The 21,275-nt window shown below is 37.7% G+C and overlaps 1 protein-coding gene across 6 annotated transcripts in view; it reads left to right on the top strand.

Annotated features, from left to right (window-relative positions):
- The window catches only part of EPB41L5 (erythrocyte membrane protein band 4.1 like 5), a 146,748-nt gene that overhangs the window by 75,805 nt on the left and 49,668 nt on the right, over positions 1-21,275 (top strand). For 5 of the 6 annotated variants that reach the window (XM_070507488.1, XM_070507487.1, XM_070507489.1 and 2 more), the window contains exons 15-16: positions 4,336-4,378; positions 4,776-4,891. In XM_070507488.1, the coding sequence (XP_070363589.1) occupies positions 4,336-4,378; positions 4,776-4,891 (159 nt within the window). Of the gene's footprint in view, positions 1-4,335; positions 4,379-4,775; positions 4,892-8,431; positions 12,190-21,275 lie in introns of those variants that run through there. The other variant, XM_070507492.1, reaches the window with a different exon arrangement.

Here is a 21,275-nt window from a genome sequence, read left to right on the forward strand (position 1 = left end):
TGTCCCTAAGCATTGGGGATATAGCAGAGAACAAATAAGCATGTAATGCCAGATAAAATTGACACAAAGAAAAATGAAGCAATTTGGAGAAATAAAGAGTGGAGTGGGGGTGGATGTGCTATTTATAATGAGAATGACAAACATTTGTTATTGGCGTGTGACTCAGGATATAAAGATGAATCAATTATGGTCCTTGCGCACAATGAGCTCAAAGAACAAAGGTAGATTTACAGATAAGCAGTTAATTTTATTTCTGGGATAAACCCCACTTGGTCATGGTGTATGTCCTTCTCTATATTATATGTTGCTGCATTTGGTTCACTGGTGTTTTGTTGTGGATTTGTGTGTCTGTTCATCAAAAGTATTGGTCTGTGGTTTTCTCGTACTGTCGTCTTCTGGTTTTGGTGTCTGGGTAATACTGGCTTGACAGAATGAGTTGGGAGATGTTTCCTTCTTTCCTCTTGTTCGGGAGGTGTCTGTAAACAATTTGTATTCTTTATATGTATGGTAGAATTCACCATTAAAGCCATCTTGCTTGGACTTCCTTTTTTTGTGAAGTTTTAAAATTCCTAATTCAATTTCTTGTTATAGGTCTATTCAGATTTCATTTTTCATCTTGAGTCAGTTTGGGAGTTTGTGTCTTTCTAGAATTTGTCCATTTTATCTAAGTTAGAACTGTTGCAGTGTTCTGTATTTTTAAAAATATTTTATTTGGTTTTTTTGTTCATTTAATGGATCATGTCTTGCTTTCCTGAAAGGGGCTGGGACAATATTACAGCTGAAAGTCAAGAAGATAACCTGGTGCAATTAGCAGAAATGTGGAAAAAGTATTCAAGTACTGACGGGTGGTTGAAAAATTAAGGCTTTGTTTGTAAGAGTCTGTCCTCCTTTAAAAATTTTTTGAAATATACATTTCTGACCAGAAAGTGAGTATGACTGTGTAGTCTTTATGTTTAGAATTAAGATTAATTTAACTTTAATAACTAAATTTTGTTGTCTTTTCTTGAGTAATGCTTTTGGCTCTTGAAAACACAGAAGAAATGGGATATTTAAGTCATGATACTTCATTATTTTTTTATTGGAATAAACTTTTAGGAATGAACTCCGAGAGGGAGTCCCAGCTCTGCTGAAGGTCATTCAGCACTGCTGCTGACAGTGCCTGAGGGAACCTGAGCTTGGACTGCGTGACTGCCCTTTCATTCTTGCTGTTGTAGTTTGTTTGCCTGAAGAGTTTTGCTCCAGTGAACCATGGAAAACAGCACTGTTTGAAAAAGCACAACTATTTAACCTAAAAATCCTCTTGACCTTATACTGTGCCTATTTGAATAACAGGTTTTTAAATTGGCTGATGTCGGGAATTTTCCTTGTACAATTTCGTCTCCTCTGACTACTCCCTTGTGAATGTTGACTAATATAAAGTATTTTAAGAAGAGGTGACATTTTAAAGGATAGTTCACATTTCAGTTATTCGTATTTTTTTGTGCAGGCTTAGTGGACAGAATCTTAGACACGAGAGGAAAAGAAGAAATGGTGGAGGACATGATGGATAGAGGGAGTTTAAAAGCAAAAGGGGTCAGTTGTTGCAGGGAGCCCTTTAAAAGGGGAAGCTTGGATTAGGTCAGTATTGAGACATGTTCGTTCCTGCTTTCATATTAGTGGAGGTGAAAGAATGTGTGTAGTTAGGAGAAAATAGTGCTTTCTGCATTTCAGATTATTTGTAAACAGAGAGCCATGATTCAATTAACATCGCTTATTATAAGCACTTTTTTTCTTACATTGTTATTCATCTTTTATTCATCACCTGTTGAAGTTATTCCAGTCAAAGGAAAAAGCTTCAGAGAGTAACCCAGGCGATCGTATGGAGTAGTGAGTCTAATTTCTATACCAGGCAGGTTGGATAAAATTTCATTAATATTTGGGATTATGGATTACTTAAACGAGCATAATGTATTCTGGGAAGAGGAAAATGGTTAGTAGAAAGAAATCATGCCTCATAGATATATTCTTTACAATTACCTTGGCAGCAGATCTACACTAAGCAATATTTTTTGTAACTTTTTTTGTCAGTTAGTTTTATTTATCACTCTTCTTTGTGCTTTGCTAGTATTAATTCCTTTAATCTTCCTAACGGTATCGTGGAGAAGAGGAACCTGAGATTCAGAGAGCAGGGCTGGTGGTGCTGCACATTTGAACCCAGGTGACGGTAGCGCAGGTTCTGATGGCCCAGCTTGTGATAGCTATGTAGTTAATAAAAAATCGGATAGAATCACCCACCGTCTTTAGCAAGGCGTCTTCATTCGTGAGTTCTTTCTTAATTAGTTGTCTTTCATCATCACTGGGTTTTTGTTTTGCTTTAATTCCTCTAAGAAGGCTCATGGATGTTGTCTTCAGAGTGTGTGAGAAGCTTTGCCCGTTTCCTTTTACTGGGATGACATCTTGGCCGTGGCTGTGGAGAAGTCTGTGCCAACCTGATAGTGGCAGGGATTTGCTTTTAGATCTGCTTGGGGTTCCTGAAGTATTCTTTCTTTATCCTTGAAGATCAGTAATTTAACAATAAGAGATTGAATGTATTTAATTCTGTTTCTCATTTTCCTGGAACACAGTGCTCTTATTAAATCTGTAGATTATTTTCTCACTTTCAAGGAATTTTTTTATAACTTTGAGCGTATTTTCAGTTACTTTCATTGAATTCTTTACCTCAGGGTACTAATTATGCTTATGTTAGAAGGTCTGAAGTTAGTAAACTTTTTTTCCTTTCGTTTATTTTTTTAATTTTTATTTTATTTATTTATTTATTTTGGTGAGGATGACTGGCCCTGAGCTAACATCTGTGCTAGTCTTCCTCTAGTTTGTATGTGCGATGCCACCATAGTGTGGCTTGATGAGCAGTGTGTAGGTCTGTGCCTGGGATCTGAACCATGAACCCCAGGCCCCTGAAGCGGAGGCTGCGAACTTAACCACTTCATTGCTCGCCTGACTCCCCTTTTCCCCCTCATTTTGTTGTAGTAATATCTCATCTTTGAGTTCTTATTTCATTGAATATTTGTTCTCTTTTTTTAGCTGTTCTGAGGTTTGTTTCTTTTTATTTTTTTTAATCTACAGAAAATGTATTTGGGTTGTTTTTCTTAATAATTGTTTTCTTTTTTTTAATGTATGTTTTATTGCAGTAACATTGATTTATAACATTTTATAAATTTGAAGTGTATGTCAGTACATTTCGATTTCTGTGTGGATTACATCATGTTCACCACCCAAAGACTGATTACCATCTGTCACCACACACGTGCCTAGTCACCCCCTTTGCCCTCCTCCCTCCCACCTTGAGGTTTGTTTCTATTTATTTTGTTGTATTAAAGGTTGAGTTTTTTAAGTGCTTTTTTGAGGGTATAAAGGGAGATGAGTGCAGCCTAAAATAAATTTTTAAAAACATATTTATAGGGAGCCGATCCGGTGGCATAGTGGTTGGGTTCATGCACTGTGCTTTGGTGGCCAGGGTTCACCAGTTCGGATCCCAGGCACAGACATACACACCACTTATCAAGCCATGCTGTGGCAGGTGTCCCACATATAAAGTAGAGGAAGATGGGCACAGATGTTGGCTGAGGGCCAGTCTTCCTCAGCAAAAAGGAAGATTGGTGGCAGATGTTAGCTCAGGGCTAATCTTCCTCAAAAAAGAAAAATAGAGGAAGATTGGCACAGATGTTAGCTCAGGAACAATCTTCCTCAAGCAAAAAAAGAGGAAGATTGGCAACAGCTGTTAGCACAGGGCTAATCTTCCTCACCCAAAGAAAGAAAAATTTATAAATTCATTTGGAAGGAAAGATATACAGAGAAGTTTCTAACTTTAAGTTTATACTAAGGTCTTTTGAGTTAAAAAATGCTAAGCTGTTGCTTCCACTAGGAAATCTTGAGAGGGTAGGAGTGTACAAAAGAAGTGACAGGTAAGTTTATGTGGGTGTTTGTGCTGACTGCCTTGAATGTAAGGAATCATTTGTGCTGCTATCTTTGTTTTGCGATCTTTGACAGATACAGTCCTGTGAATAAACGAGATTAGTAGTGAAGTACATGTCTAAAGCATAATTAAAATATAGGTATATGGAAATATCAAATGAGCATACTGTAGAAAAGCAAGTGTTTGCCTATAAAAGCAGATGTTTTCTGGGTATCTTACATTCTTAGTTTTAGGTACCAACAGTAATTTTTTCTTTATTTGAAACAAAACAAGTAATGTCTTCAACAATAAACTACTTTCATTAGTGTATGTATAGTCTTATGATGTGAACCTGTAGAGCTTCATATATGACTTTTTAATAGATTTTTTTTCCCCCATTACAGTGTCCATAATAGTGTTTCAACTCAAAGTAATGGCTCCCAACAGGTAAGACAATATTAAGTTTTTAACCACTAGAACACTGTAGTTAATAATGACAAACAATAGTATTGAATTTTTCATAGTGGTGTAACCTTGGGAAAGCTTTTTTGCATTTTCTTTTTCTTACCTGTAAAGTGGTCAATGACGTGAAACTCTCTGTTATTTTATTCTCTGAGATGTAAATAGAAGAAGTGCTCTATAAAACATTTTCTGTCCCTATAAATCCTGTAGAATGAATAAAATATTAATATTCGGTTAGATTATCTTTAGTATATAACATCAAGCATTTGTTTATATTATATTTATTCACTATGTAAATAGTACTCCTTTTTAATTTTCTATTTATTGGTGAAGAGATCTATCATCTTAGCAAAATGCATGATTTTGTAATTTGTTTCCAAAGGCTTGGGGAGTGAGATCTGCTCTGCCTGTGAACCCTTCCATTCCCTCTGGTCCTGTGCTGGTGGAGGTAGAGAATCTTCCCAGGAGTCCTGGAACAGACCAGCGTGACAGGAAATGGTTTGTTAACTCCTTAAACTAAGATAAAATATTGCTTGCTTAATGGTATTCCAAATTCCCAGCCATAATCTTAGAGTACTTTAAATATGATTGAAAGCAAATTATTCATATTTGTTAGATGAAAAGAAGCATATTATTGAGCAGTCATATTGGGATGGGGAAAATAAGGAATATAGATGAAGAAGGGAGTGCATTTGTCTAAATGCAGAACATCAGACAGCTCTCCTTAGTTTGGTTAGCGTGATCTGGGAGTGGTAGGTGGTTCTCTGTTGAAAAAGACTTCAGTGCCAGTCAGTTGAACCTTTTCCCAGATCCCTAAGGAAGATATGTTGGTTACATGTTATTCCGCGTAACATGATGCTACTGCTTTGGATGTATTTTCTTCATTAAAGACTGAAGACAAAGCCAAAAGGGAAACATGATTATAGTCCAATAAAACAAAGCATGAAATACTCCATTTTGGGGGATGGAGAGATAATGTGACGACAGGAAAGATTGTCATTTGTTTAGATTTCCAAGGTCTTTTTTTAGATTAATAATAAGTACACAAATATGAATACTTTGTGGCTTATTGGGGTTAATCAGTGGGGTTCCTCCTTTCCCAAATAAATGGTTGTGGCTTGGGGGGCTCCATGGGAATTAATTATTTGATTGAATGGTCATGTTGGTTGCATCATCTGTTCAAGTTTTGTGTTTATTTATGAAATGAACTTTGATAATTCATAGGATGTTTTCTCTTTTTCTCTTGCTCTTAGTTTGTTTAATACCTGAAATCTAATGCGTTTCTGTGGTGATCTCAAGGTTTTGGTCAGCTTTCTGTGCAACCGGTTCTTCCTTGATGGTGGTGGGTCAACAGTGGTTGGTGATTATTTTCAGTCTTTGCTATGTGATTGTTTTTCTCTGTCATTTTGGCTTAACTAACAGCAAGGTGCTTTGCTCTTGATGGTTGGGAATATTTCTACTTCAGTTCCAAATATCTTGACTAGTTTCTAAGATGGAGGAGATTTTTTTTTCTTGTTTTTCCCTTTATCTTTTTTTTTTCCCTTTCTACTTGAAAGTGTGATGGGAGTACTTTGTGTCTTTGTGCATGTGGCCACACACTTAAAGTGTAACAGTGAGACTTCTCAATGTCGAATTTCATTTCATGTTTTTAAGCCATTAAAAAGAGTTTCTTGGATTTCTTACTGAAAACACAGCTCCAGGAAGCAGCTATGTTTTATCTTCTTGATATTACCACCAACCAAGTCCTATTGGCAAGGAAACATAGTTCTGAGCCTTCAACTTGAAGAATCCCTTCATACATATTACCTTTTATAGTGATATGGAATGAGAGTCTGGTTTGTTTGCATCCTGTGTTATGATACTAAATATTTATTGAGATTTCCAATTTTAATGGGTACATATTTAAATCTGCTTAATTTGATTCATTAGGCGATACTCAGTTCCTTTGCTGTAACTTTTAGAAAGAGAGAACATTGAACCTGAGAGTTCTGAATCTCAAGAAAAATGAAAAATTTGGAGCTGTGTCTCTTTCCTTTATATAGTTGTGCTGAGACCTCCTTTGCTGAAATGGAGTAAAGTGGTGATCCTTAAAACCTAGTGGCCTCAGTGTGTGTCAGCATGGCATGGAACTGAATTCAGGACTAATGCGTCTTGGAGCTAATGAATTCTCCAGCCTTGATTTAAAATGCATTCTGCATTTCAGTCTTTGTTTTTGCATGCTTTGATTCTTGTTAATACTTTTAAATGAATATGAAACAGTCCTCCCTTAGACAGTAATAAAGTAACAAAATTTAGAAATGTTCCCTAGGTTTGAACAGTTGGGCAGAATAATGGAGTATTCTATTTCTGGCAGATAACTTTTAACCAGTTTACTCTAAACCTACCCTGTTCAATTCTTTAGCTTTTCCTTGCTGGAATCTTCTAAATGATGCCATTATTTCAGTGAATGATTTAGTATATTGGTAACTTAGAATTATCCAATGTTTAAATATCACCTTTTGAGGAACAATTTGTGTATTTTAAATCCATAAACTGTTTATAAACAACAACAAAAACAAAACTGAATAATATTTGGAAAATTTTGCCTATATAGGGGAGAACATAAACCAAATTTAATTTCCTAAATTTTCAGAGACCCTATGTTGATGGCCATGAATTTTATGGGTTAGATCTGATGAACAAATTATATTTTAGTTGAAGGAAAGAAGGTGATTTTATTGTAAAAAAAAAACGTCTTTCAGGTTTGTCCTGAAAAATCCTTCCAGCTAATTTCTTTTCAGTTTCCCTAAGGAAAAAAGGTGGAAGATTCATGTTTTGGTTGAGTTAGAAAAATACTATGTTTAAGAATCTATCCTTAGACCTCTTTTGTAATTGGGATGGTTTTTTTCTTTGTAGCTGTCCTAAATATGTGCTGCCCTTTTTGCCATGTCACAAAACCTTGGTGTGTGTGAACCTTGGCGAGTGTTTTCTTTCTACTGGAGGACTCTCATCTTTTCTAACCCTGCTGCTTGTATGCATGTTTCACACTCATAGTTCTCTAGGCCTATTCTGTACCGCTGTGTGATAAAAGATATCTGATATGCTTATTAAACTGTTTCTTGGAGAGGGCTTACAATCTCAGTATCTGTACCTGTTGAATTTCATTCTGAGGTTCTGTGAACTTCAGTTATAGAAGGAACAATGATTCTCCATTGTTAATTTGTTAATCTCCATTGTAATTGTTAATGGAACATTGATGTGAAATTACATGGCCTCTGAAGGTAGTTTTCTTTTCCTTTTGGTGAGGAAGATTGGTCCTGAGCTAACATCTGTTGCCAGTCCTCCTCTTTTTGCTTGAGGAAGATTGTCACTGAGCTAACATCTGTGCCAGTCCTCCTTCATTTTGTATGCGGGATGCCACCACAGCATGGCTTGATGAGTGGTGTGCAGGTCCGCACCCAGGATCCAAACTGGTGAACCCCGGGCTGAGAAAGTGGAGCGTGCTAACTTAACCACTATGCCACTGGCCTGCCCTCCTGTAGATTTTTTTTATTGCTCTTTCTGGTTTGTTTTCTGTATTTCAGTTTTGTGTAATCACTTAATTCGGGGAATAATTTTCACAATTGCCGTTTTCTCTGTGTGCTTTTGTCCTTATGTAGAATTGTCCTTTCACATATTTAAATTAAATAGATTATAAATTTTTTTTCTTTTCATTAGAACCTCAAACGTTTCAGCCTTTGATTTTGATAGTAACATCAGGAACAGATACAGAGGGTCTTGTTCTCTGTGAAATTTGCACTTGATTTAATTTGCTTAACTGACTCTTGATTACTTACACGTATTTCCATATTGTCGTTTTCCACTACATGTAGCTTTGTGGATTCCTCTCCTTTGTTATTCTTGAATGTTGTCATTGCATGGAGTAGATGCTGATAACTACTCATAGCAGTGGTGCATGCTGGTCTCATCGCCTTTTTCCTTTATTACCTCTGAAACACATATGTTTTCTCCTATTTCTATTGACTAACTGTCCTCCCCTCCCACTCCCCAACCATCCAGGCTCTCTGCTGCCAGTGACTGCTGTCAACGTGGTGGAAACCAGTGGAACACAAGGGCCTTGTCCCCACCCCAGCCTGCATATAGAAACTACACTGACTTTGTCCATGAACACAATGTGAAGAATGCAGGAGTCCATCATGATGTTCATTTTCCCAGCCATGCAGCCATGACTGAGATATGAGTGTTAAGCCTCTTAGGCATTGGGACTCTTTGTCATGACAGTTGATGGTATAAAACTTGATGGTGTACGTTTTCTAGTGTTTATAGAGGATTGATCACATTAGGAGAAATTGGGAGAAGTTATTTTATATTAAGTTACTAGTTGTGTAGTGTCGTTTGTAATTAAATTCTTCTCTGAAAGGGAAAAGGATCTGAAGAAGCCGTATGCCGTCAATGATAATGATAAATGTTTTTGTGTTGAAAAGGGTATGTATATCATTGTAATTTTGGAAAGGTTTTTCATACTTTTAACATGTTAACACATCACTCAGAAGATGTCTCAGGAGAAGGTTTGTGTTTGTGAACAAGCTCCCCATTATCACCCACCCCCATGCCCTCCCAATAGATTGAGGTTAAAAGAATCAGACACACTAAAACCACACTCGGAAGCATGTCCAGGTTCCATGTATCAGCCTTGGTGATATTTTTATAAAACAGCTCTTATACACTATTTTTAATACTTCTAGAGTGACCCATGTCTTAATTTCAGTTAAGTGCCTAAGATACTATCATTTTAATTAATGTAATTTTTAATTAAAGAGACTTTTAGTCTTTAGTAAACACATATATTTTAATTTACCAAAAGATCTAGAAATCACATTAATAATGTGATTCATGTAGAGAGAAATCTGAATGGTTACTTTTGCATGATTCGTCAGCCAGTGGTTAACTGAGTGGTTACGTTACTGCTGAATGGTTGTACAAAACAGAAAATGTATTTAGTTTTGTCTTTTCACTTTTCTTTCTTCTTTCATCTCTTACATCTGATAGATTTCCCAGATTTGCAATAGCCCCATAATCTGGTCTTGTACAACCTTCAAAATAAAATTTTGAAGCCAAAACTATATCACTTTTAAGTGGATTGGATATATTTCTGGTTTTGGTCCTTTATGAACTTCAGACTGTAATATCTAAGCTCTTTGGTTTAATTCATATGGGCAAATTAGCTGGAAAAAGTACATTTCTGATATAATGGGAACTGATGTGGAAAGCATTTCTTTTGTCTTTTTACAGTTTTTAAAAATTCTAACAGTTTTTAAACTTTAAACCATGTAATAGTAATTTGAAGGTATTTCATAGTCTGAGAATTCATAATACTTCAAGATAATGAAGCTTCATTATACTCGGGTTAACCCATCTACTGTCCTGCTCACCTCAGAAGTTGGTCTTCTTCCTCTGCTAGACAAAGATAAAGGTTTCCGAGGGCTTTGTTACTGGACTGTTGGTTGCAAATACAATACAGTTTGTCGATAGAAGACATAAGTAAGCAGAACTAAGTAATATTTAGGGATTGAAACTTATAGGCAGGTTTCAATTTGTGAGTTTATCACAATTGTATATAGAAGGATGAATGCTCAAAGTATTTTTTAGTGCATCCTGCAAATATGAACAGATCCCTGTCTTAAATAGCCCAGCTCTCTACCTCTATTAGTCTGTCATCATTTAGCATGCTTAAAAATGGCCACTGACATATGTCCCTCATAGTTGTTTTAGACTTTACATAACTCAGATTATAATTGTCAAGTATTGTCGATGGTGATTTCTTTCTTAAAAGAAAGGAACTTGAGTCATAACATTTTGAAAGCAAAGAAACCCTGGTTTGTGCCATTCAAGAAAATGAGAGTGAATATGATTAAGAACCTATTCTTTTATAGTAGAAACCAAAGAAGCATAATAATGACAAAGCTTTTCTGGTCTTTTAGAAAGTCCCAAGGTTTGACTTCTCTCACTTTAAAATTAATCTTGAAATCAAAGGTGAGACCGCTGATAAAATGCCTCGTATGTATCTTAGCAGAATCTTAACTTTGGGAAAAATGGAAGGATTGTAGTTGAAGACTAAGATCTTCAGTTTATCTTGAAAGTGGTAATTTCCTTACTTAGAATGAGTTAATCAATACTGTTACATTTAAGTGAAAGAAGAATCACGTCATGGTTTTTCTTTCTTTGAAAATCTCGTTATATAATAATTCATTTGTTATATAATAGTTTTGTGTTATATAATACTTGTTATAGAATGGTTCAAATTACTGATGATAGAAATTGGGTTGGAGGGATGATGGGGCAGAAAGGGGATGGAGAAGTCTAAGGGCTAAGACTGGATGGTAGTGGAATCAAATTTGTCTATTTTATAGAAGTAGCTATATGCTTCAGGATCTCATCTCAAATAGTGTGAATATTCTTGCTGCTATTTTCAAGATGAATATATATGTTTCCAGAGCTATGAAGAATTTACTAAGATAGCTCAACCTAAATTAAACAAATAGTCACCAGCCTTTTTATACTCTGCACTTTATTATGCCTAAAGGATCAGTGATCATACATCCTACATGAGGGAACTCATATCCTCCAGAAGCACCTTACTTGGTGACTCTCCTTTTCATTAGAGGGACTTATCTGCACAGAACTGCAGGGTCATGTGATTCAATGTCAGTGCTTTGGCTGATTTTATTTAGCATAATTAATTTTAGCATCTTGAGTTAGGTTGGTTGTGTTTTAACTGCATTTTTATAGACAGAGAAACTTACGGAAATACAGCAAAGCTAGTGACCTTCACACTTTCACACATGAAAACAATTGAGCTCTTAAGGTCATTATTTCTCTTGACAGGAAAATCACTTCAAAGGCATTTACCTGTTTCTGAGTATAATGTAACAATTGTGAGTTTGACAGGGTAGTCATAGATGTACTTTTAAATGAATTTACAGAGAAGAACAACTTTATTTGTCCTGCTGTGTATATACTGTCTATATTTTAAAAAGCAACTAGTATACAAACATTCTAGTATTGTAATATCATCAGTATAATTCAAATAATCTTTTTGGGTGGGGGACTTTTTTATTTATTTAAAGTGCTGACCCAGAAAATGTTGTTAGTTTTAACACTTGGGTGAATCTTTATTGTTAAAATTGCCCAGGATGTAAAAGGTGCCATATAAATAAGTCAAGATATAGAACCAAAGTGTCTGCTGAATGGAGAAAAGGGAGGCAGCTTGTTTCATAGGGTAAGACAGTTAGCTGAGCCTTAGTTATGGTAGTTTCTCTTATTCTCTGGATTTTTGCATATTTTCTTGGTTGATATGCTAATAATTGTTTTGATTGATAACCTTGCTTTATCACATTTATGTGTCCTGATGTCGCACATTTCATTTTTCCATCTTGCCAAAACTGGAAAATAGATGAAGAGGGTAAGGAGTGGAGGACTACCATGTTTTGGGATTTCAGGAGGAAGAAGAGTATTGTGGAAATGACTGGCTTCACAGGCACGAGAAGACTAGACCTCAACTTTGATCCTTTTTACTTCCATATATATTCACAGATGTAAACTGAAAAAGTTGGGAGATGGCTGTCCCATGTTAGTACAGCATGCCTGTTGGTGGGAGTGGTAATCGTTTGAGTACATGGTAATTTAACTGTTTTGGTTGGGGCCTACTCTTAGTTCGTTGCTTTTATTTTGTATATGTTAGGCTTTCAGTACCCTTGGTATATAGGGCTTGTCATATGGATTTGTAAAAATAAAATCATCTTGTGCTAATAACCACTGAATCTTTTTACTACCACATACTTCCTTCCTATATTTTAATATAAATTATATCACATCATCAGTTATACCTTCCAGAATTGTGAATGCTTGCATGTGGGATGCTTTTATGTAAAGGATAGAATTTGAAGATACCTCTGTGGTGGGGAAACCTCTGTCTTTCTCTCTTTGTCTTTATGTCTCTCTCTCTCTCTGTACTTCTGTCTCATATGTAAAATGTGATTTGTCACATTCTTTCTAGATATTATGAACCATGTGAATTTAGGTACAGTATTCTTCCTCAGCTCCCTTTTTTTGAAGAACATAAAAATTTATCATCCTCTGTTATATAAATTAACTTTTACTTTAGTCACATGAAATCGTTGTGAGAATTTTTTCTTGCTCAGTTGATGTTAACCTTGGTGGTTTAGATATTAGGACAAGAAGCACTTCACTTTCAGTGGAAAATGTGTTACGTAACTTTATATCTTCAATTCTTGACTATTGCTGATGTGTGATACACTTCAGTTGCTTTCATCTCTTTGGGCTGGTGGGGAGGATTGTAATATTAACCTTCTTCGAGAATTAGTGAAGAGAAGAGAAAATTTCAAAAGAAATTAGTGAAAGGGAAGAAAATTTTCTGTGGCTTGACGATATATTTTTATTTTTATACTGAAGCAGAAGAACAAGTGTTCTTGTTTTTCCTGAAGGGATTGTTTTCCCAAATTTTTTATTATTAGATAATTACCTGAGCCTTTTTGTTCCTAACAACAAGCTGTGGCCTTAATTCTAGGTGATGGTGCTTGAATGAACTTTTTACATTTTGTTCCTGAGACCTGCCCAACGTTTTGTTTTTCCTGGCGTGGAGAAGGGAGATTGTCTCGGAGAACAACATTCTCCAAGGAGTGTGACTGCAGACTCCCTTAGTGCTGTAATCAGTCTGTACCTCCTCCTCTTAAAACTGGTTCCACAGCTGCAGATCTTATTTATTTTGTTGAAGGAATTCTTGTTTGTTTTGTTTTAAACTAATTTTAATAGAGAAGAAATGAGACATACGAGTGTATGGGTAGGATTTGTAAGAAGTTGCAGATTCCTAAGTAAAGGTCTGGTCTGCTGACCAATGACTGATTGTTAAGTGAAAAATATTTTAATTTATTAGAGGTGGAGTAAAAGGAAAGAATGAAAGATGAGATGATAATAGGAAGATGATTGCTGGCATAATTTGTCTTGTGGAACTAGATAGAGGAGTATCCAGGGAAATTATGGAAAATATCCCAGGATGTAAAATACCATTAGAATATATACCATTACACAGAAGAATTTCTTGTGACAAAGCTACTTTTTGTAGCCGAGCCATTAACTTTAGGGAGTACTTAATTTATAAATTCTCTGGGAGTTTGGAGATAAGACCTATGTTTAACAACTTACATATTTTTCTGGGGATACCATAAGCAAAACCTTTGGAAGTCTTTAGAAAGATCTGGGAAGGTTTAGAATGTCCCAGTTATCACTTTGATGGGAACTTCACAGATAGGGAGCAATAGCAGTTAAAAGTATTTGAGTAGGTTGGCAAGGAGGCATTGAATGTCAGTCTGAGTACTTTGGAGTTGGTGAGGAGGCCTGGAACAATCATTGCAAGTTTTTCAGTGAAAGGTTTTGGGAGTCTTATATTGATACCTGTTTTTTGATTCACTTCGTTATTTGTTGAATACCCACCAGCTTGTTCCTCACTTCTCAGCCACAATCACTTATAGTTACTCCTTTGCGTGTACCCTCAAATTTCTTGACTCTTCCTCTGTTGTACCCGTCTGGTTATGTCCAACACTCTTGTGCATGTAGATGGCAAATGTGAATTGCAACATTATTGAATGGTCTCGCTTTAAATTGTGGCCACAGAGCGCAAGTGGGCCTTCCATCCTGCCTGAAATCGTATCACGTTTCCTTAATCTATTCATTTTCCCACTGTGCTGGCAGTAATTTATCCTCTTTCAAACCACTATCTTCTCATTCTTCACTCCACATTGTCCGCTAATGACCTTGCTTCCTATTTTATTGAGAAAATAAACAACCAGAAGAGATCTTCTGTACAGTCCCCCCATCTTATCAATTAACTTATTTCTGTTGAGTCCTATATATTCTGCTTTCTCTGCTCTTGTTGTAAATGAACTGTCCATGCTTCTATTTAAGGCCCACTTCTAGTTGTCTCCTAGATCTTGACTCGGCTACTCAAGAACGTCATTTAAGCGTTTCTGCCTTCTCTCTCTCTTTTTTTTTTTTGAGGAAGATTAGCCCTGAGCTAACTGCTGCCAATCCTCCTCTTTTTGCTGAGGGAGACTGGTCCTGAGCCAACATCCATGCCCATCTTCCTCTATTTTATATATGGGACACCTACCACAGCATGACGTGCCAAGCGGTGCCGTGTCCGCACCTGGGATCCGAACCGGTGAACCCCAGGCCACCGAAGCAGAACATGCTAACTTAACTGGTGCGCCACCGGGCCGGCCTCTCTCTTTTTTTTTTTTTTTTAAGATTGGCGCCTGAGCTAGCAACTGTTGCCAATCTTCTATTTTCTTCTTCTTCTCCCCAAAGCCCCCCAGTACAGAGTTGTATATTCTAGTTGTGAGTGCCTCTGGCTGTGCTATGTGGGACATCGCCTCAGCACGGCCTGACGAGCAGTGCCATGTCTGCACCTGGGATCTGAACCGGCAAAAACCCCAGGCCGCTGAAGCAGAGCGCACAAACTTAACCATTCGGCTGCAGGGCCGGCCCCTCTCCCCTCTCGTTCTGTAGTGTCAGTTTTCACTCTCTACTGGAGTATTCTCGTCAGCACAGAAATAGCCTGTGATATCTCACATCATTAAAAAAAGAAACCCTCCCTGAACTCACCTCCTCTTTTGGCTATTCCTCCATTTCTTTGTTCCACTGATAGCAAAACTCCCTGCCCTGAAAGAATTTTCTATATTCTCTGTCTCCTCTTTTTCTCTTCTCATTCTGTCTTCAACCCGTTCTAATCAGACATTGTCTCTGCCGTCTAAGCTATTATGTATGATTGTGTGGGTTGTGACTGCACAGGAGTGCCACTTTCAGGAGGACAGTGATCCCATATTTATAACAGTGGTTTTCCAGCAGATGGCATTAAATTTCTTGTTTAAATAAAGTCAGTGTATTATGTGAGTTTTGCAGGAGATGAAGGTAAAGTGTCATCAGGAGGGGCACTGCTTAAATCCATACAAAAGCTCTGCATGAACTACTAGGATTATGCTACTGCTCTGCCAATATAGCTTTTGTTGGTTTATAAATGACCTCCACATTTCTAATCCCACGGTCATGCTGCAGTCAAGTTATTAGCATTCAAAACAGTTGCTCACTTCTTAGTGAAATGCTTTCTTCACTTAGCTTAGGGACACTACTCTTTTTTGTTGTCTTCTAACCTCACTAGCCATCATTTTTAGTTTCCTGTTAGTTTCTCCTTATCTCCCTAACCCCCTAAACTTTATCTTAGCACCCTTTTTGTAACAACTCATTTCCTTGGTAATCTCATCTAGTGTTATGGTTTTAAATGCCATCCGTACACTGGCAGATTCCCACTTTATATATCATCAGCCTGGACCTCTTTGTTTCCAGACTTACATGTCCAACTGCCTATATAATATCTCTACTTAGATATCTAATACAGGCATCTGAAGTTTTAAAAACTTTTGATTTTGAAATAGTTTTAGGCTTACAGAACAGTTGCAAAGACAGTGCAGAGTTCCCACACCCGCCCTCCTTAGCTTCCCCCACCGTTAACATCCTACATAACCATGGTATAATTATCACAACAAGAAATTAATATTGGTACAATACCACTAATTAGACTGTGGACCTCATTCAGGTTTCCCAGTCTTTCCACAAATGTTCCAGAATCTGATCCAAGATCTATGTTACTTTAGTCCACTTCCATCTGTGACACTGAGGCATTCCATTTCTTTGGCAACCTTTTGAAGAGTACTGGTTAGATACCTTGTAGGATGTCCCTCAATTTGGGTGGATGTGATGTTTTCCTATGATTGGATTGAGGCCATGGGTTTTGGAGGAAAATACCACAGAGGTGATATTGGGCCATCTTTAATATGTTTAAAATTGAGCTCCTGATTTTTCTTCTCTCTGCAGTTTTTGCTAGCTCAGTAATGGGCAGTTCTGTTTTTCCTGTCTGTAGGCAGTGTGGCTCAGGCTCCACTTCAGACCTACTGAGTCAGAAACTCCAGAGGTGAGACCCAACAGTCTGTTTAACGTGCCCTCCTGGAGACTCTGACACACACTAAGGTTTGAGAAACGCTGGCTTGGAGCTTAGCGCCTAATGATCACCTTGACTTCACTTTGTCTTTACTCGTTAGTCAGTAAATTCTTAAGTTCTTTCTTCAAAATATATCTGGAATCCACCACTATCTCTCCTGCTCCCACTGTGTTTCAATTTGCTATGGTTTCTTTCCTTTTACCTGGTCTCCCAGCCATGCCCTCAATCCTCTACTGTCTCCTCATCTCCTTGGCAGCCATGGTGATTATAAGTCAGATCACATCATTTCTTCTTACACCTTCCAGAGATCCTCATCTCACACAAACTAAAATTCAAAATCCTCGTGTTGACAAAAGCATGATTTTTCTGATTCCTTTTCTTCTGCTAATCTTGACCTTGTTTACTGGCTTCCAAAGACTTGCTCTAACGTTCTAAGTGTGTTCCTTCTTAGGATCTTTGTACTTTTACTTTGGCCTAGATATCCCTCATTTGAATCTCTTATGGTTCCTTCTGATGCCTCCAGGTTTCTTAGCAGGGAAGCCTTTCCTGACCTCCCTGTGGAGTAATCACAGGCCCCCAGCCTCCTCTGCATCCCTACTCTTCTTACGCTGCTTTATTTTTTCTCGCCTCGCTTCACCTTACGACTCTTATGTTAACTTGTTTGTCATCTCTCTATTCTTCAATAGAACCTAAGCTTCGTCAAGGGAGAGTGTTTATTTTGTTTACTCCTCTATACCCAGAGCAGTGCCTGGCTTGGCACTCCATAAATACTAGCTGATTGATTGACTGCATGAATGCCAAGCACATCTTGACACACTTGATGCAGAAATAATCAAAATGCTGTCCCTGGCTTCAAGAAATTTACACTCAAATTGTTTTTACAAATAACTGGTGCGAACGCTAAGTCATTAGGTATGCAAGGTTGTAGAAAGGTAGAAGAGGTTGAAACAAAGAAGGCTTCCTGACATTTGCATCAGATTTTGAAGGACACAGAGAATCAGGAGCATTGGATGAATAACTCATTATGAAATAAGAGAGTGATAGCAAAAGAAAATTTTAAAGTAGCAAAGTGCAAGGTATAGTTGAGGAATGATGAATGGGGTTTGAGTAATGAGTGCAGAATTCATGGGGTGGTATATTAATAGCGATAGCTGACATTTGAGTGCTACTGTGCCTGCATTGTTCTGGAGGTATATCAGTAAACATTTATTCCAGCAAAGCATTTAGTCCCTAAAGGAGTTTGTAAGGTGTTTAGGCCAGTGAAGAAATGAAGGCATAATAAGGGTATGTAACTTGTCTGACATCGCATTGCTAGTACATGGTGAGGCTGGACTTCAAACTCAGACAGCTTGGTCCTGGAGCCCAGACCATCACCTGCTGTCCTGACTTCCTACAGTGTAAAGCTTGGTGGGGCCTAGAATGTGGAGAGTAAAAGGGAGTGTGATAGCAGGTCTACTTTAGAAAGATAACTCTAGAGGCAATGTGAAGAATGAATGTCAATTGATGGAAGACTGGATAATTAAAATATGCTGCATTCATACCATGTAATTGTTAAAGAATGAGGAAAATTCTACCTGTGCTCTTACTGGAGTATGTCAGTAATGCATTGTGGAGTTACAAACTCAAGTGAAGTGTTTTAGGTATGTTTCCATTTTTGTAAAACCCATCAAACCATGTAAGTACACGTATTTGTAAGTACACAAAAAATGGACCTGGATAGATTAACTAAATTTTCAGAGAGTGAGAATAAAGGAAGACATTGATTGCTTTTCTTAGCTAACATGTACTACTTTAAATGAGTGAAAACAAATTAAAATGCTGCTTCAATTTATACAGGTAAGTATCCATGAAAAGGAACGGGATGGATAGAAGAGACAATGGTTTACATATTCCTTTGTACATTCTTGAGAAATGGTTTTGTACAGGACATTGGCAAAAGCCACAGACTGAAAATGTAATGTACTACCTTTTTAAAAACTTAGGTGCACAATTTCTTAGTTTTTAGTGTGTTCACAAAAGTGTACAACCATCACCACTATAATTCCAGAACATTTTCATCATTTCCACCAGAAACCCCTTACCTATTAGCAGTTGCTGCCTCTTCTCACCCACCGCCCTGGTCCCTGACAAACACTAATCTACTTTCGGTCTCTATGGATTTGCTCATTCTGGAAATTTCCTATAAATAGAATCATACCATGTAACCTTTTGTGTCTTCTTTCACTTGCATAGTATTTTCAGGGTTCATCCATGTTGTAGCATGTATCAGTATTTGATTCCCTCTAATGGCTTAATATATTCCCTTCTATAATACACAACATTTTATTTGTTATTTGTTAGTTGATGGACTTTTGGGTTTCCAGTTTTTGGCTATTGTGAATAATGCTGCTATGAACATTCATGTACAGGTTTTTTTTTTTTTTTTTTTTTTTAAAGATTTTATTTTTTTTCCTTTTTCTCCCCAAAGCCCCTCGGTACATAGTTGTATATTCTTCGTTGTAGTTCCTTCTAGTTGTGGTATGTGGGACGCTGCCTCAGCGTGGTTTGATGAGCAGTGCCATGTCCGCGCCCAGGATTCGAACCAACGAAACACTGGGCCGCCTGCAGCGGAGCGCATGAACTTAACCACTCAGGCACGGGGCCAGCCCCTGGGTTTTTTTTTTGTTTTTTAACATGTTTTCAGTTCTTTTGGGTATATACATAGGAGTAGAATTGCTAGGTCATATGATAACTATGTTTGACATCTTGAGAAACTGCCAGATTGTTTTCCCAAGTGGCTGCACCGTTTGACGTTTCCACCAGGAATTTTGTTAACCTCTCTTCCTTGTTGTTTTGAGGGTGGTGTCTTATTGTGGTTTTGAGTTGCATTTTCAGGGGGCTAAAATTGGATATATTTTTTAATATGTGTATTGACCATTTGCATGCCTTGGGAGAAATGTCCGTTCACATCCTTTGCCCATTTTTAAAATTAAGTATAATAGTATATTCTCTTACTTCTTTATCTGTAGCATCTGAAATTCTGTCTCTTGGTTTTTTGGTTTTTTTTTTCCTGGAAGTGTGTCTGTTTATTTAGTCTTTTCAAACAACCACCTTTAATTTTGTGTTACATTGTATATGTTTGTCTCTGCCTATGTGAGGCAGATTGTACACATTGAAAACAAAGCACAGTGACAGTTATATAGTCTTCAGTTTGTAACAGCTCTTGTACCAGGATGATTAGGTATTTCTGTTTTAGAGAAAGTAAAAAAATAAAGTGCACAGTATTTAAATTTTGTAATTTATTTGTATAGAAGATGGAATGCTCAAGGATGAATTACTTGCTTTTATGAAATTATACTTTACTTTTTTTATTCTCTCATGACTGTTGCTTATTTGTAGATTGTAAAACCGTATGTGTTTGCAAATTTCAATGGGGCAGTTAAATAAATCTTTCCTGGTGAAGGGGCAATAAATGTTCCACTTAAATGACCTACATATTTCCCTAGGGAAGATGAGGGGGTGCAGTAAGTTTATGTAAGTGGTTATTGTGCACTGCGTGCCAGGTTTATTTGTGTTTTGTTTTCTGTCACTGTGTAGCAAAGTATCAGAAAACAGAGATAAATCCTGACGTGGTTTTGCGGGCAAGCTTCAGTCAGGAGAGGTATTTTATCTGATGTTAGCTATTCCAGTAACAGCGGCACAGAGTGTGACGTAAGTGACCTTCAGATAACCCCAGCCTGTTCTAAAATGCAAGGGTGTGATAGCAAGCAAGGAAAGATCGTTCACTCTTAGGCTTTATAACCATGGTTGTAATGGAAGACAGGCAATGAATGAATCCTGTTATGTTTTGGCTTTGTTTCTAAACAGAAAGTGGTTGTAGGAGAAAACTGCTGATATTCTCTACAATAGATGCTGTTCTTTTATTTATTTATTTATTTATTTATTTGAGGAAGATTAGCCCTGAGCTAACTACTGCCAATCCTCCTCGTTTTGCTAAGGAAGGCTGGCCCTGAGCTAACATCCATGCCCATCTTCCTCTACTTTATACGTGGGACGCCTACCACAGCATGGCTTTGGCCAAGCGGTGCCATGTCCGCACCTGGGACCCGAACCGGCGAACCCTGGGCCGCCGAGAAGCGGAACGTGTGAACTTAACCGCTGCACCACCAGGCCAGCCCCTTGTCTTTGCTTTTATGGCCTGAATAATGTGGTTGCTATTTAGGGTCTCTTTTAGTAAGTCTTGCTCAGATCTTTAGAATGTGAGACGTGTTAGTTTGCTAGGACTGCCTTTACAACTGAGTGACAACAGAGATTTTGTCTCACAGTTGTAGAGGCTAGAAGTCTGAGAGATTAAGGTGTAGGCAGGATTGCTTTCTTCTGAGGGTTATGAGGAAGAATCTGTTTCATGCATCTCGTCCAGCTTCTGGTAGTTTGCTGACAGTCTTTGGATTGCAGAAGCATCACCTCATCTCTGCCTTCATCTTCACTGGGCGCTCTCCTTCTGTGTGTGTCTTTGTCCAAATTCCCCCCTTTCATGAAGACATCAGTTACAATGGATTTTAAATGCCTAGCTTAGGGCCAGCCCGGTGGTGCATCGGTTAAGTTCGCACGTTCCGCTTCTCGGTGGCCAGGGGTTTGCTGGTTCGAATCCCGGGTGCAGACATGGCACCACTTGGCAAGCCATGCTGTGGTAGGCACCCCACATATAAAGTAGAGGAAGATGGGCACGGATGTTAGCTCAGGGCTAGGCTTCCTCAGCGAAAAGAGGAGGACTGGCAGTAGTTAGCTCAGGGCTGATCTTCCTCAAAAAAAAAAAAAAATAAAATAAATGCCTACACTATTCCAGTATGATCT

The sequence above is a fragment of the Equus asinus genome, chromosome 4 (genome assembly GCF_041296235.1).
Source record: "Equus asinus isolate D_3611 breed Donkey chromosome 4, EquAss-T2T_v2, whole genome shotgun sequence".
Lineage (NCBI taxonomy): Eukaryota > Metazoa > Chordata > Mammalia > Perissodactyla > Equidae > Equus > Equus asinus.